At 39.2% G+C, this 17,627-nt stretch overlaps 1 protein-coding gene across 14 annotated transcripts in view; it reads left to right on the top strand.

The window, feature by feature from the left end:
- The window catches only part of LOC112102600 (ankyrin repeat and KH domain-containing protein 1), a 193,486-nt gene that overhangs the window by 114,051 nt on the left and 61,808 nt on the right, over positions 1-17,627 (top strand). For 8 of the 14 annotated variants that reach the window (XM_024193982.3, XM_024193981.3, XM_024193979.3 and 5 more), the window contains exons 11-15: positions 7,944-8,003; positions 13,807-13,894; positions 14,767-14,894; positions 15,125-15,268; positions 16,745-16,847. In XM_024193982.3, coding sequence (XP_024049750.1) covers positions 7,944-8,003; positions 13,807-13,894; positions 14,767-14,894; positions 15,125-15,268; positions 16,745-16,847 — 523 coding nt within the window. Of the gene's footprint in view, positions 1-7,943; positions 8,021-13,806; positions 13,895-14,766; positions 14,895-15,124; positions 15,269-16,744; positions 16,848-17,627 lie in introns of those variants that run through there. The other 6 variants (XM_024193983.3, XM_024193985.3, XM_024193986.3 and 3 more) reach the window with 2 other exon arrangements.

Raw genomic sequence — 17,627 nt, 5'->3', positions numbered from 1 at the left:
GTTTGTAGGGACAAAATTAGAAAGGCCAAGGCACAAAACGAGATCTAACTAGCTAGAGACAAAGGGTAACAAGAAAACATTCTACAAATACATTAGAAGCAAAAGAAAGACCAAAGACCGGGTAGGCTTGTTACTCAATGCGGGGTGGGGGTGGGGGGGCAGGGACAATAATAGAAAATATGGAAATGGCAGAGGTGCTTAATGACTTTTGTTTCAGTTTTCACCAAGAAGATTGGTGGTGATTGGACGTCTAACATAGTAAATGCCAGGGAAAATGAGGTAGGATCAGAGGCTAAAATAGGGAAAGAACAAGTTAAAAAATACTTAGACAAGTTAGAAGTCTCCAAGTCACCAGGGCCCTATGAAATGCATGCTAGAATACTCAAGGAGCTGACTGAGGACATAGCTGAGCCATTAGTGATTATATTTGAAAAATCATGGAAGATGGGAGAGATTCCAGAAGACTGGAAAAGGGCAAATATAGTGCCCATCTATAAAAAGGGAAACAAGGACAACCCGGGAAATTACAGACCAGTCAGCTTAACTTCAGTACCAGGAAAGATAATGGAGCAAATAATTAAGTAATCAGTTTGCAAACATCGAGAAGATAATGTGATAAATAACAGTCAGCGTGGATTTGTTAAGAAGAAATCGTGTCAAACCACCCTGATAGCTTTCTTTGACAGGGTAGCAAGCCTTGTGGATAGGGGGATAGTGTTAGATGTGGTATATCTTGACTTTAGTAAAGCTTTTGATACTGTCTCACATAAGTCTCATAAACAAACTAGGGAAATGCAACATAAGAAGTGATCTCTCTCCTGCCATCCCTCTCCACCCTCTGACAAACAGAGGCTAGGGACACCATTTCTTACCCAACCTGGCTAATAGCCATTAATGGACTTAACCTCCATGAATTTATCTAGTTCTCTTTTAAACCCTGTTATAGTCCTAGCCTTCACAACCTCCTCAGGCAAGGAGTTCCACAGGTTGACTGTGCGCTGTATGAAGAACTTCCTTTTATTTGTTTTAAACCTGCTGCCCATTAATTTCATTTGGTGGCCCCTAGTTCTTATATTATGGGAACAAATAAATAACTTTTCCTTATTCACTTTCTCTACACCACTCATGATTTTATATACCTCTATCATATCCCCCCTTAGTCTCCTCTTTTTCAAGCTGAAAAGTCCTAGCCTCTTTAATCTCTCCTCATATGGGACCTGTTCCAAACCCCTAATCATTTTAGTTGCCCTTCTCTGAACCTTTTCTAATGCCAGTATATCTTTTTAGAGATGAGGAGACCACATCTGTATGCAGTATTCAAGATGTGGGCGTACCATGGATTTATATAAAGGCAATAAGATAGTCTCCATCTTAGTCTCTATCCCTTTTTGAATGATTCCTAACATCCTGTTTGCTTTTTTGACTGCCGCTGCACACTGCGTGGACGTCTTCAGAGAACTATCCACGATGACTCCAAGGTCTCTTTCCTGATTAGTTGTAGTTAAATTAGCCCCCATCATATTGTATGTATAGTTGGGGTTATTTTTTCCAATGTGCATTACTTTACATTTATTCACATTAAATTTCATTTGCCATTTTGTTGCCCAATCACTTAGTTTTGTGAGATCTTTTTGAAGTTCTTCACAGTCTGCTTTGGTCTTAACTATCTTGAGCAGTTTTGAGCAACTATAAGGTGGGTGCAAAACTGGTTGGAAAGCTGTTCCCAGAGAGTAATCATCAGTGGTTCAGTCATGCTGGAAGGGCATAACGAGCAGGGTCCTGCAGGGATCAGTCTGGGTCCGGTTGTGTTCAATATCTTCATCAATGATTTAGATAATGGCATAGAGAGTACACTTATAAAGTTTGAGGATGATACTAAGCTGGAGGGGTTGCAAGTGCTTTGGCAGATAGGATTAAAATTCAAAATGATTTGAAGAAATGGTCTGAAGTAAATAGGATGACATTCAATAAGGACAAATGCAAAGTACTCCACTTAGAAAGGAACAATCAGTCGCACACATACAAAATGGGAAATGACTGACTAGGAAGGAGTACTGCAGAAAAGGATCTGGGGGTCATAGTGGACCACAAGCTAAATATGAATCAACAGTGTAACACTGTTGGGGGAAAAAAGCGAATATGAGTCTGGGATGTATTAGCAGGAGTATTGTAAGCAATACTTACTTATTGTAAGCAATACTCCGCGCTGATTAGGCCTCAACTGGAGTATTGTGTCCAGGTCTGGGGGGAGCGCCACATTACAGGAAAGATGTGGACAAATTGGAGAAAGTCCAGAGGAGAGCAACAAAAATGATTAAAGGTCTAGTTCTTTGTTACTGAAGCCACAACCATTTCACTAAAATGATGTAATACCTGTTATTTGCTGAATGCTACACCATCTGTAAATATATTTTCTTGCTGAGTCAATATTTTTAAAAAGAAAACTTAATTCCTGGTTTTTGTCACTTGCAACCAACCCACATGTATCCTCAGCAGAGTTTGAGCCCTGGACTTTCAGATCACTAGTTGAGACCTCTACCACTTGAGCTACAGTAATAGGTGTTCTCTGTTTGTATCAGCCACTGGAGAGGGAATGATACCCACTTTCCCAGTGGGTTTCACAGTTATTAGCTCAGAAGTAATAGAATGCTGAAAATCAGGACTCCTGGATTTTATTTCCACCTCTGGGAGAGGAGTGTGATCTAATGGTTAAAGTAGTGGTTTTAGATGGCCTAGCTAAGCACTTAGATTTGGCAGATTTTATTCTGAGCAGCAGTGTGTCTGCATGTCCTCATGGAACATAGCCACTATTTTGTTAAAACAATCATACTTCTTTCAATTTTTAAATGTGACACAAGCCATCAAAATGTGACCCATGAAAAATTCTATGGATGAGATTGGGTTCTGTGCCTGATGCTGCTAAAAGTGACCTTTGGCAACCTATATTATCTTATTCGTAAAATTATCTGTGTGATACTTGAGAAACAAGGTGGGTGAGGTAATACCTTTTATTGGACCAACTTCTATTGGTGAAAGACTAGCTTTCAAGCTTACACACAGCTCTTCAGATCTGGGAAAGGTAGTCAGTGTCAGCAAAATACAAGGTGGAACAGACTATTTAGCATAAGTAGTTAACGTGTATTGGAAGAGACTGTTTGAGGTGAAGTGGCCAGTTGAAACCTCTGCAGTCATAGGACAAAAAGAGGGGTTAATGGGTTACAGATTGTTGTAATAAACCACAAATCCAGTGTCTGTAAGTCCATGATTTTTAGTATATAGCAAGCTCCCAGGCTCGTGTTTTGAAGGTGTGCAGGTTTCCTTTGAGGCTGAAGATTGAGAGGTCAGATAAGGAGTGATTGCTTTGTGAAAAGTATTCACCCACAGGTAATATGATGTAATTGTCTTTTATTATTTTTTTTGTGAGAGTTCATGGTGATTGTCCTGTTTCACCCACATAATTGTTATTGGGGAATAAAGAGTACATCTACACAGCAAGTAACACCCATGGCTGGCCCATGTCAGCTGACTTGGGCTTGCAGAGTTGTAAAATTGCTGTGTAGGTGACCAGGCTCTGGGACCGCACAAGCAGGGAGGGCTCCCGAGCCTGCACTCTAGGCCAAGCCCAAATGTCTGCACAGCAGTTTTTAGCCCCGCAAGCCTGAGATAGCTCACCCAGGCCAACTGTGGCCTTGCCACGGGTCTTTTATTCCAGCATAGATATGTACCCTTAGTGCATTGGGTGAAGTATACCACATGTTGTGATAGGTATGTGTAGGACTCATGGATCTTGAAAGCTGTGTTGTAGCAGGAGAGATACTTCTGCAGATTTTGCATCTGTTACAACAGGATTTGGTGCTGCTTTGAGTTGGTATGGCTTGGTTTTTGGGGAGCTTGCTGCTGCTTCTGATGAAGCTGGAGAAGTTGGGGGGGTTATTTGAAGGCCAAAAGAGGTGGCTTGAGAAAGATTTTTCAGTATGTGGTCCGCGTCGAGTATGGGTTGTAATTGCTTAATGATACACCGTGTGGGTTCCAGTGTGGGGTAATAGGTGACAACTAGGGGGCTGTGGTTGGAGGGCTTTTTCCATATTGAAGCAGGTACTCTGAGGTATTTGAGTGGCCTGTTCCATGCTGCAATCTACTTCTCTGGTGGAATGTCCTGGTGTTTTAAGCGTGGTAAGCTGTGTATCCTGGACTTTCTCCTTGGTGCATATTCCGTGGTATCAGAGTGTTTGGCTGCATAAAACTGATTTCTTGGTGTGTTTGGTGTGGCTACTGGATCTGTGAAAGTAAGTGTGGTGATCTGTGGGTTTCTTGTACATAGCTGTCTCTAAAGTTCCACTGTTGAAGCTGATCGTGGTGTCCAGGAAGTTTGATGCTGATATGGGAGTGCTCTCGAGAGAGCTGAATGAATGGATGGGTAGTGGTGGTTGGAGTTATGGTGAAAATCTATAAAGAAGTTTAGCTCATCTGTCCAGAAGATAAAAACATCATTGATGTATTTCAGGTATAGCATTGGTTTTGTGGTGCATTTGTCCAGGAATTCTTCCTCAAGGTAGCCCATGAAGAGAGGTTGGCATGCTGGGGAGCCATTGTGGTACCCATGGCTGTTCTCATTGTTTGGATAAGATGTTGAATATAAAATTGTTATAGGTGAGGATGAAATTGTGGCCTGCATCATGCGGGAGGTCAGACTAGATGACCATAATGGTCCCTTATGACCTTAAAGTCTATGAGTCTATGAAATGGATGAGTTTGGCAATGTGTTTGAGATGGATATGTGAGTGTTGTCCATTGTCTTGTAGATATTCAAGGCAGGCAGCAGTGCCATCACTGTGAGAGATGTTAGTTTATAGGGAGGTGACATCCATGGTGGCAAGGATGGTGTTCTGAGGGAGGTTGTTAATGTTTAGAGTTTCTGGAGGAAACTGGTTGTGTGCTGGAGGACGCTGAACTTTTATGTGGTCAGTAGCTTGAGGATGGTTTCTATGAGTCCTGATATTGCTTCATTAAGAGCGCCAAGGTTAGATATGATGGGTCTCCTGGATTCCCTTGTTTGTGTATCTTGGGAAACACATAGAAAGTTTGTGGGGGACAAGGTTGTTAGAGTTTCTCTTGGAGTTGAGCAGGGAAGGATTTGATGATATCCTTAGATTCCTGGGTTGTCTCTGAGCTCTTTATAGTAGGTGGTGTCAAAGAGTTGTAGGCTTTGTTAACATAGTCATCACAGTTGAGGACTGTGATGGAATCCCCATTGTCTGCTGATTTAATTGCTATCTGGTGGTTGGATTTCAGAGACTGTATAGCTGTCCTCTTGGCAGTGGCGGTGGGAGTGTATGGTGGATGTGATGTTTAGGGATTTTAGTCAATCAGTGTAATGATCAAGTGTGTGGTTTTGTCTGTGGTGGGGTGTTGTCAGATTATTCTTTTTTCTTATGACTGTTGGTGGGGAGGTGGTAGTTCTGGATGATATTGTCGTGAAAGAATTATTTGAGGTGGAATCAGTGAAATAATTCTAGTTCTCCACTTATTACATCTCTACCCTGATATAACGCTGTCCTCGGGAGCCAAAAAATCTTGCCGCGTTATAGGTGAAACCGCGTTATATCTAACTTGCTTTGATCCGCCGGAGCGCGCAGCCCCACCCCCCCGGAGCGCTGTTTTACCGCATTGTATCCGAATTCGTGTTATATCGGGTCACGTTATATCGGGGTAGAGGTGTAGTATGATGATAGGTTCTGTGATGGGGTAGAAGTTTGGTCCCTTGGAGAGTACAGTTATTTCGGCTCTGGTTAGAGGTAATCTTAATAAATTGATGTTGGGTTGTCATGGGATGTCCGTGTGATGGGTCCTGGTGCCGTGGTTTCTCCCAGAGGTGGTGTTCTGTGGTTTGTGAAGTTGTTGCAATTGGTTCCACTTTGCTTTTGTGTTGGATGGCTGTCACCAGATTTTTGTAATAGCTGTTTTTGGTTTCTTGCATGATCTCCAGGTAGGTTTCCTGATTTCGCCCCTCCTCCCCCATCTGTGTGTGGGAGTATGTGATGATTTCTTGTTTGAGGTGGTCTCTTACGGAGTATGAGAGTTGCAGGAGATGGTTCCTCAATTTTTTTGAGTCCTCCTACAGAGCTGCTCAGCATATTTGGAGTTGTATGTAGTGGTTAGAGGGTTATAGATGGTGAGTCCTCTGGAGATGTTTTGCTTCTTGCATTTGCTCAGGAAGTAACTGTTTTGCTTCCTTTTTTTTCATGTTGTGGAGTTTCCATTTCAAATGGCAGAATTGAATATCCTCCATTGTTGCTTGCAGTATTGTAGCCATGTTGGTCCCAGTATATTAGCAAGACAAGGTGGGTGAGATAATCTTTTATTGTACCAATTTCTGTTGGTGTGAGAGGCAAGCTTCTGACTTTACTCAAAGCTGCTCCTTCAAGTCTGGGAAAGGTACTCAGTGTCACAGCTTGATTGTGCATTTCCTGAGAGGTGGGTATGAGACCTGCTGGTTCAAAATTAAGGACTGAAAATCACAGAAATACAAACAGTAGTGAGTGGCAAATGAGATTTTTATCTCCTGGCTCCTAACTCAGTTTACCTTCCTCTAAGCAGCTAAAAGTGCATTTTGTTGGAGATCTCTTCTCCTCCTAAACTGAGATCTTGATTTAGCTGAAATGCAGTACATTTGAGAGCCAGCCTCTTGACTCTCATTTCCAATGGGACTGAAGTCATAGGTTGCCCTCAGGGAAGATGCTGGCCCATATTCTTTATGATTTAGTAAGGAGAGTTAGGGAGCAGCAGCCAAGATTTCTGGGGAGAAGATACAAGCTGCATTGCTGTGCTCTCTGTAGCCTGTGTAGTTCTGCGCCTTCAGCAGAGACTACACTGTTCTGTAGAGCTGTGGCTGGCCCAGGGTAACAGGTGCAGCATTAGGGAGGATCCCCTGGAATGTGGGCACTTTTGTGCTGGAGTTCAGGAGGGTAAAGAGAGACCTGCAAGTAGCATAACATCCATCCTTCCTTTTCATCTCAAACGCCCACGCTTCCTTCAAACCATGGTACACTTGTATTTAAAAACCTAGGAAATTCTATAAACACCATGTTTAAAAGGGAGTAGGGTTGGTTAACTGATAGCCACTCAACTCAGACCCTAAAGGGTAAGGAAATGCCAAGCTAAGGGACACCTCTTAATCATACCCTAGTGCTTACACAAGTTTTCACTGACCGGTTCTGCACCATCACAGGGAAATTCTTTTTGCTTCCAATTGATAAGAAAACATACTACACATTAATTTCCCTCACACCATAAAGTAAATCCTTAATATCAACCTTATGTTTTCCTTAAATACATCACACTGCACACTTAACATTTGTATATATGTCAACCTGAGTTCTTGCTAACATTGTGTAGGTTGTAAGTAGGGCTTTGCATTATACAGTGAGGGAGATTAATATGTTGCTTTCAGTGTGAGGGACTGAAAAGTAATAGTGTTTTTTTTTTTGGTGCTGGTTCTAGACTATCTGGAGAAGACAATAGAGGATCCAAGGTTATTAGTAAGAATGTTCATGTTGTCTCTGTAACAAAAGAACTATAAGAGTGCGCCCAAAACACTGAAACTGAATTATTGCAGTCGTATTTTTGGCTGTGCTAGGTCAGTCTGTACTTATTCCAATGGTGCAGAATATGTGATGACTGGGTGTGACCAAGGAAGCATCTGGTAATTTGCACCAGTGGATATTGTGTGTAACTTCGACTAGCCACATGAGTCTGGGTGGCTTAGGTTGAGGCTATGATGGTGAAGAATTGCATTACTTGGTTTAAAGACTAGTTTTGTCCTCCTCAGGCTAATTCAGCTGGTGATGCTGACCAACTGAAATTGTAATCACCAGGTCTTCACGGCCAAGTATTAATTTTATTTATAGAATAAGATCCGTGAGTTCTTCTTTTTCCTTCCGCAGGACAAGCAGGAGGACTTAAAGAAGACTATTTTGGAGGGCATAGAGACGGCCAAGCATCAGGTGAGGTTGGCCTTTGATGCTTGTAAGCTAAAACCTCAAAAATAGATGTTCACAGCAAGCATGGCTTACGGCATCTAGATTTCATCAGAGGTGCAAAGACTTGCTATGTAGCATATTAAATCTCCATCATTGCTCTACTTTTTTGGTTTCTTTCTCTGCAGTCCTTTGGCTTGATTTCTGATCCCTTTCTTTCTTAATTACTACCCTACTCCCTCCCTGTATCGGAAAGGGTCATTTTATTAAACCAGCTTTTCACAAATAGTGGCTACAATAAACTCTTTACAAATAATAGGATCACCATATCTCTATAGGGTCTCATAGTCTTCAGTTCTCTTAACCGGAAATCCATTTGGGTTTTAATCTGTGTTTTGTATCCACCTCATGAAATTTGTCTGTAGAGGACATGTTACTAACTTTTTTATAACTTTGAGTCTTGTGATCAGAGTTTAGTCTTGAGAATATTATTAAAAGGGGAACAAAATTAATAAAAAAACTCACTCCAAATTTTCAGTGGGGGAGGGGTGGAGGTAGGACAAGAAAAAGTTCAAAATAGTTTTACTTAGAAATTCTTCAGAACAGTGCGGTAAAATATTTGCCCTCACAGGACTTGAGTTTTTAGCATTTTCAGGGTAATTAGAACCCTCATAAATCAAAGGGTCTTGTTACAAAAGAATTTAAGAGATATCTGGTTCCATTCCTTATCAGATCCAGAATAAAATCCAAATCTTGTAACGAACATGTTATGTAGTTATATGTCTAATGATGGATATCTCTTTGAAGTTTGAACACAGAAGTCCACTAGAGCTCTTGAGAGAATATTTGTTTCATATTTATCCAGGAATAATTAAATTGGAGAGAGTTCAAGTAAGAGCTAAGAGAATGTCTTATAGTGATGGACTATGGTCTATTTAGCTTAATAAAGAGAAGGTGAAAGGGTGACTTGATCAGTCTATAAGTACCTACATGGGGAACAAAAATTTGATAATGACCTCTTCAGTCTAGCAAAGATATAATAAGATCCAATGGCTGAAAGTTAAATCAGTGTACAAATTTTTAAGTGAAGGTAATTTACCAGGCAATTTTTGAATTAAGATTGGATGTTTTTCGAAAATAAATGTTCTAGTTCAAACAGGAATTAATTCAAGGAAGTCACGGGCTTTATTACATGGGAGATCAGACTAGTTTATCACATTGACCCTTCTGGTGTTGTAATCTCTTATAACATAGCTACAGTCTAAATGTGGATGTGTTTCGTTAATTTAATGATTGGCTAGTCAAGGATATCTTTTTCAGAAGGCTAACAAAATTATTTTACCAAATTATTGAAATCACAAAGTCTTGGTTTGGAATTTATATTGGCCCTGTTAGACACTTGATATAAAACCTCTCTCATAAGAGCCTAAGAAACTGAGGATGAAGTATCAAGGATAAGGGTGATATCAGCAACAACAATAATAAATATTTGGCCTATTGTTGCCAAGTCCTTGGAGTTTACTGCTAATACACCACAGTTTCTCAACCTATACCTAGATAACTCTAAGTAGTATCTGGTGTAGACAAGGTTTTATTGGTCAGTAGATCACTTCCTATAGAGTTCACATAAAATGCTATGTTGGCTTTTATAAAGTACAAAATGACAGCTCAGTCACCAGTAAAATGGTTTGATAATACTTCACATCCCAGCCCATAGTAGAGCAATGTGCTGATTAAAAAAAATTAAAAAAAAACAAACAAAAAACCCCCACATCCCTGCCCTGTTCTAAATTGATTCTTAGGACCTTGCATTTTTCAGAGACTGTCTGTGGCAGTAGCTTTACTTGTAGAAGCTATGTGTTTCAGCTGCTCATTACTGATCCTTTCTACGACAGATTATAAAGAAATGAGGTGATTTTTGAATGTGCACCCAAAATTCCTTCCAGAGATGCTATCTGGCTTCTGTCTTGGGTTAATGTTTTCATCTACCGTCATGTCTATCCCCATGGCTCCTTGCTCCATTAATATAAAAATGAATTATATAAGATGGATTTTCTGACTAATTCAGTTGTATAACTTCTCTTGACAAAAGTAGGTTGAGAATCTACAGAAAAATAACTCATAATTTCTCTTTATTTTTGTCTGGCCATGTTAAAGCCTGTTCTGTTAATAGACATTGGTAATGAAAGCCAGTGTTGCAGTTTGAAATCTATAAATCCAGCTACAGGAGTCTCACTGCAGATTTACCAAGCATCAATGTGCGCTGCCTCTTAAGGTTTGGCCCACTGTCTAGATGCTGCATTGGCAATTCTGCAACACCTTTCTGAGAAGATTCTTTTAAGGAGTGTCATCTTTGGCATTACTTTGTCTTGTATTCATCACTGGGACACCTCAAGATGGAAACGCTATTGTAAATGCTTTGTGTTATAATCAGTTTCATGAGGGCTTTTTTACATCCTTTGAGCTAGTTTTGTGGGATAAAACTAATGTAGGTCAGTTATTTCTAGCACATGTGAGAACTCTAGCCTCATCATGCTCTGTATCTTGTCACTCTATTTTGTTCTGTTTGAATTCTTTCTCATTTAAAAAAAAATACCTGTTTTGCTTTTCCAGTAGGATATTTTTTTTATTTTACCCATTTGTTTTACTCCATTGTATGTTGCTTAAGATTCCGATAAGACATTTATGATTGCATCCCTCTTTCTCTTTACTCGCCAAAGTATGGATTTGTCCAGTGGGAGTCATTACATATTGGAGCTGCTATCTGATAGTTATTTGTAACCTACACAAATTGACCTCCCTTTGAAGTTAGGATTCATTCTTTAGGTAGTTAAGGCTTCAATATTTGAAGCCTTGTATCAAAATAAACAGGCTATTGTTATTGAAACTGTTATAGATTATGTAAGCTCCCTGATAGCCCATGTCTGTTACTCCAAATAGAATGCAGCGTTGTAGCCGTGTTGGTGCCAGGATATTAGTGAATCATGGTGCATGAGGTAATATCTTTTATTGGACCAACTTCTGTTGGTGAGAGACAAACTTTTGAGCTACACAGAGCTCTTCCATTTCTGGATGGGTGTCTATCACAAACCACAGCAATCAGACACACACATTTGGTAGTCTCAGAGGTAAGACTAGGGACTGAATGGGCATAAAATGTAGACTGCCTTCTCTCCCCTGGAGGTGACCATTCTCTGTTCTGGCTTGACCCATATATTGGGGACTATGTGGGCAATGTTTCTGCTGCTGCTATACCTTTGCTATGGCTAAATAGAGGGCTGAAGTTTCTACAGATGGCTGGCATCTTATAACTGCATTAAATTAAGTTAAAAAATAAAATGGTGCATGCAGTGTTGGGTTTTCTGATAGAAAAGATGTTGTCAAAGTGGAGTTAAATGGGAAGAGCGACCAAAATGAGTAAGGAGTGACTACTGAAGAAATACAATAGATAAAATGCGTAATTTGGCCAGATGGAAGGTATGTGTGTGTTTGGTGCTGCAAGTATTTGAAGTTTGTAAACACCAAGGAGGATCAGGATTTGATTGCTTGAGGAAGTGGGGATTAATCAAACCAGTATATATAGAATAATTGCATGAAATTTAAGTAAAGGAAAACTTAGCATGGACATCAAGAAGTTTCCCCAGCAGTGAGATCTCTTAGACTCCCAAGCAAAGTACTAATAGTCTGTTGCTAACCATCTTAAACGAAACAAGACACTTGAATATACTACAGGACACAAACTTGCACTGTCTTGGAGTTGGAAAATTCCAGTTAACCTAACTTATTTATTTCTGAGTTCTTTGATTCTCCTAGTATGGGGATTTTGAAACCTTGCATCAGGAATTGAGTTTGGACAACACGGTTTCTGCTCATATGTTGAAGTTTTGTGTATTTTAATAAATAGTGCATTGCATCCCAAAGTGCATTTTAAAATATGTTCACACAGTACAAATCAAATGAATTCTGCATGTGGAATGGACGGGCAGCTGCTAATTGCATAACAGTTGCAGGAGGGAAAAATTGAGGCCAAAGCACCAGGGCAAACCCCAAATCTTAAAGAATATACTGTTGGTTCTTGCATATGCATGCAGAGCACGCGTTACTTTGATTGTTAAGGTCTCATAGAAAAGAGCCTTCCACAATAAACTCCGTGGAACTCAGTGTCTCTATGTCTGAATAATAAAGGACTTGAGTAAATCTGTTTATAAATTGACTCTGGTAGTTGGAGGGAGTTCAGGTGTTTTCTGACTTGAGAATCAAATCTCTGCGGCTTCCTCTCTTGCTGCATAGTATTGCACATGGATTATATGTAGGTAGCAATAGTGTCATGCAAAATAAGTTAGAGGATCAAGACGCAGCGCACAGAGAACACACATGCATCTTAAAGCAATGTACAATAAAACTATTGTCTCATAAGAAAAATCTGTGCCAGACCGCTTCTGCCCTTTTTCAAGTGGTGAGAGGAGACAAGCTCAGTTTTTTAGACTCTTCATAACAGCACATGACTGATTTGTACCACTAAACTTCTCAACAGGTTTGGATTTGCCATCACTAAAGATTCCCCTTCTCAAAAGCATAACCAAATGGTTAACTTTCACTAGACACCTGCAACCTAGCAATGGGGATGTACAGGATTTTCGGTCAATTGAAGGAAATAGGCAGGGTTGGATTCAACTGTCATAAATGCAGCATTAAACCTTCTCAATCTCAGTAAATAGAACAAGAAAGGGGAGGTATTTCTACTGTTTTTAATCATCTCCGCTATCAGATATTCAGAGAATAATGAAGTTAAACAGTGAATTAGAGATTATTTCCCTATAAACTATTTAAGTAAAGTTCCTAACACATTACTGAGTTTTATTTTTAAGGGCACATGTACACACTCTCATGGACAGGACACTTAATCCCCTTGCGGTGTGGGATGGGTCCCCTTCACTTGATAGCACTCTTTGTGGTGTCAGTCATTCCTGTGTAACTGGCTGGTTCGTTTCCCACATGGCTTGTATTATCTCAAGGGTAGAAAGGGTTGATTACTACCTTCCACATTCACTTCTCTTGTCAGTTTTCTGAGTATCTACAGTGTCTTTTCCAAAATCTTTCATATCACTCATGCTTTAACTTGGTCTGCTCATGTTAAACTTCAGTTTTTGGAGACAGCGTCTGATGCTCTGAAGAGAATGTCTCACCATTGACCTTCAGATTGTTCTTCTGTCGTCTTTGCAACTCCATGTTCTCTAATTCTTCTTTTCAGAGACCGGTTACCCTCTCATTATGGCTCATAAGGCTATTTGATGCAATTTTTGTTGCATATAATTGATTTTTGTCTGATTTGTGGGTGATAAGAATCCAATTTCAACATGTTACAATTCAGACGATTCAGATGTTGGCTATTCTCCATATGGTGGCTTAGCTAAGAGATTTCTCCATTCTTGTATCACCATATGATTGTGTTCTCAATGTTCTTTTGTTGAGAAATGGCAGCCTTTTGAACAGTGTGTATTGGAGAAAATTTGATGCAGATGATTTGTTTTGAGGTAATGAAACTGAACGAAGCTAGAAGTCAGGAAACTTTCCAGTGAGATCTATGAAATTGAGGGTGGTGATGTGGTCTTAGTGACCTTTTCCAATGTAATTCACTAACCAAGTAGATTCATTGGGTCCTTTTTGAAAAATTAGCTGAAAATACACTGGTGGGGATTTATACAGAATATTCATTAAAATTAATAGAGCAATCTAAATCCCTAAGCTGAAAATTTCAGCCACTAAGACTCTTGGTTGATATGTTTTGCCAGTATTTATAACACTTCTTTAATATACTTTTTTATAACAGGAGCATGAATCTGAAGGTGGAAGGACACCGCTAATGAAGGCTGCAAGAGCTGGTCATTTATGCACTGTACAGTTTCTTATTAGCAAAGGTAAAATATTAGTACCAACTTCAGTGTCTGAAATGTCACTTAACAGTTCTATTAAACTTTTGTGTTATGGCTTTAATTCCTACTAGAATAGAAATTTTCCTTATGTCATGTATTAGGTTTACAGGTTATGTGGTAAGTGCTCATTTGTGGCGAGATGATTTTAATTTCAGTTAACTCACATTATACAGGTGATTGCTCACTTTTGAGTACAGAAATACTTTATCGAAAATACTTTCCACCAAATTGTGCAGATTAGTAAGGCAAAAATGTCAGTCAGTACATGGTTAGATAGTATTTCTAGCATTTTATTCTAAAAATGTTTTGCAGTCAACTCTTGCCCGGGAGTACTCCTGGTTTAAAAAATAAATAAATAGCCCCTTACTATGAAAGGATTGTGATTCTTCCTTGGAATATAAAAATAAATCTTCTAACAGTTATTTTAAGTGTGTGAATACCCTCCCTTTGCTCACTTTAGGGTGACCAGACAGCAAGTGTGAAAAATCGGGACGGGGGTGAGGGGTAATAGGAGCCTATATAAAAGCCCCAAATATTGGGACTGTCCCTATAAAATCGGGACATCTGGTCACACTAGCTCACTTGCACTGCAGTATGACTGTACATCTTTTTATGAAAGGATTAGGAATCTAGATGCAAACTCAGTTTATCTAAGAAATTATCCTATTTTTACTCTGAAATGTCTTTGCCATTATGTTATCCTCATTCTGATTTTTTTATTGTAATTAACTTGCATCCTAGATCTGAAATTCTATAATAGATACACACTCAAAATCAGAAAATACACCAGGTTTGTTGTTTAGAATTTAAACATGAAGAAATTCCTGCTAATTCTGCATAAGCTGTTTTCTTCATAGGTGCCAATGTTAATAGGGCTACTGCTAATAATGACCACACAGTGGTGTCATTGGCATGTGCGGGGGGCCACCTTGCGGTTGTTGAGCTCCTCCTGGCTCATGGTGCAGACCCTACTCATCGACTTAAGGTATTCAATTTAAATTACTCATTGTGATTCTAATATACTCACCTCTCATAATTGCTTATCCTTATACATTACTTGAAACTAAAGTACTGCAGAGTTGACTTTGATTAAAAGGCAAGGCTGGACAATTTTAAACTTAATTTCACAGAAAAATATCTTCATTTTTATATAGCACAGAGGCTAAAAGAACTCCCCTTACTGTTGCATTTTCTGTCTCCAAACTCTCACCCCAGGATGGCTCAACGATGCTCATTGAAGCTGCCAAGGGTGGACATACAAATGTTGTTTCTTACTTACTGGATTACCCAAACAATGTTCTGTCAGTTCCTACTGCAGACATGTCTCAGCTCACACCACCTTCTCAGGATCAGTCTCAGGTAAGACATAAAAGTATAATTAAACATACATTTCCACAACAGAAAATAAAACTTTCTAGTAATTTTTTCTTTTAACATTTAATAAATGCAAACAAAGTTTAGTTGAAGTAAAATAAAGATCAGTGACATTGATTTTTCTACGTTACATATTTAGAAACTCTTATCGAAAGGGGGGCACGAATGAAGCTTTGTTTACCTAGGAGTTCATGGAAAAATACACATGTATATTGTCCATCTTACTTTTAATAATTTCTATTCCCTAATAAGCCAGTCCAGATACAGCATTTCTAGGCGACTGTTGCACTTGATTGAAGTTACTCAGCCTTTACCCTCTTGCCTCAGCACTCCTAAAGCCACGTGATAATACACTGGAAACACTGATGCTTGTTTTCCTTAAGTATTGGTATCTTGCGTAAAGTGAAAGGCAGCTTATTTCATGTACCTGGGATTTTCAAAGTGGCCCAAGGGAACTAGATTTTCAGTGGGAGTTGGCCACCAAACTCCCGAAGAATCTTTGGAAAACCCCAGTCTACAAAGAGAACCAAGAATTAGTTGATAGAATACAGTTAAGAAAATAAAAGATGCAGATAAAATGCAGTTATATTCAGAGTTTAAAAAGCTGCATATATAATGTCTAGGCTAATACTGTGTTCTCAGTACTTCCAAAAACTGGCAAGTTTAACACGAAGTAGTTTAAAAGGCAAGAGTTTTTTTATTTGAAGAAAACCACCCAAGTGCTGTGACTGCACTGGTTACTACATATACAAGTACACTGTATGATGTTTCACTGAGCAATGTCTGCCCTCAGTAATGGCTCTCATATTAAGTGGAGGTGGTCACTTTATAAAATTTGATAGCTTCCATTTAAAAAAAAAAAAAAAAAATTCCCAACAGTGTTTGGCTGGCAGGATCTAATAGGCCAGTAAAGTACTACTTTGGACCAACAAGTGAAGAATTACAACTCCAATTGGAAATATTGTGTAGCAGTTCCTTACTGTTTTTCACATACCCCCTTTCCTGCATATGATTTGAAAAGGAGGTAACTAATGAAATTCTGATCTGTGGGCTTGTACTGGACACAAGCTATCTGTGTGCCTAATTTCCTAACTTTTTTGTGGCTATTGGGGCCTTTATACTCCTCAAAATCCTTGGGATTCCCCAACTCATGAGACAGTTTATTTCCCATCTTTCTGGGTATGAAATATTGGATAGTACAAGAACAAGTAAATGCAGTTACTTAACCACTTTGGAGGTAGAAGAGGGGAAAGAGTATGGTTAACTTTGCAGTTAGTATATTAAAGATGAAACATGTTACTTTTGGAAGTTGGTATGTTAAGGGATAACATGCAGTGCACAGTTAGAGGCTGAGTGGAAGGGAATGTGTGCAAACAGAAATGTGCTTCTGGATTAAGTTATGAAACTCTTATCCATTGAAAACTAAAACTGAGACAAGTTCTTTCTGAGTTGATTTTTTAGGTTCCACGTGTACCAATGCATGCACTTGCCATGGTTGTACCTCCCCAGGAACCTGATAGAGCTCCTCAAGAGAATTCTCCTCCACTCTTGGGAGTACAGAAAGGTCAGTATGTGGCCACTTGAAAGTATCTTGTTTTAGCATCTTGCGGGATTGGGGGAAGCTTTATTATAGTACTTCTGAAACTAATGTATAGGTCAGACCTCACTTCATCAATCCTTAAACACTTGTAATACAGGTGTAGTTCTACCGGGAGCACAATGTTCTCTGTAATGTGTAATTCATATTTATTATTTCATTGTGTAGTATAGAACATTAACATTGGTTACTGATCACGCTTATTGAAAAAATTACTTGAAGAAAATGATCAATTATTGAATTTCCATTTGAACAGTTTATTAGTGTGGGTGCGACTTAACAAAGACTACTGTACACTGATCATTCTAAATTAGTTGTACTTCTTCTCCATATACTCATTGCATCAGCCCATTTTCTGTTTAAACTCGTGACATGGGTTATGTATTGCCAAAACAATTAACTGCAAAGCTACTTGTAGGAGATTCCTGATAGTGCCCAGTTTCAGTTACGGTTATGTCAGGGTTTTCATTATAAGCAACGCTAAACTCATTTTCACAAGCTAAATGGCAAATTTCATGGGTCATCCTTTTGGAAATGGATTCTGCATTGAGATCTTTGTTTCTGTTAAGCTAGTTCAGTGAGAGAAAAGCATCTCTTGTGGAAAGCTCCAGATGGAGGTTCTTCAGGCCTAATAGCTCTAGAGTTATTTTTTTGGGGAGGTAGGGGGAGTTTGGGAAAGGATTTTAAAATATCAAAATAGGAAAGTTAAGGTTGCAGTAGATGGGAATCATATTGACTAGGCATTAG

The sequence above is a fragment of the Terrapene carolina genome, unplaced genomic scaffold (genome assembly GCF_002925995.2).
Source record: "Terrapene carolina triunguis isolate 2854851 unplaced genomic scaffold, T_m_triunguis-2.0 Scaffold838, whole genome shotgun sequence".
Taxonomy (NCBI): Eukaryota; Metazoa; Chordata; order Testudines; family Emydidae; genus Terrapene; species Terrapene triunguis.
The sequence above is the reverse complement of the archived record's forward strand: the minus strand, read 5'-3'. Positions and strand labels throughout refer to the sequence as shown.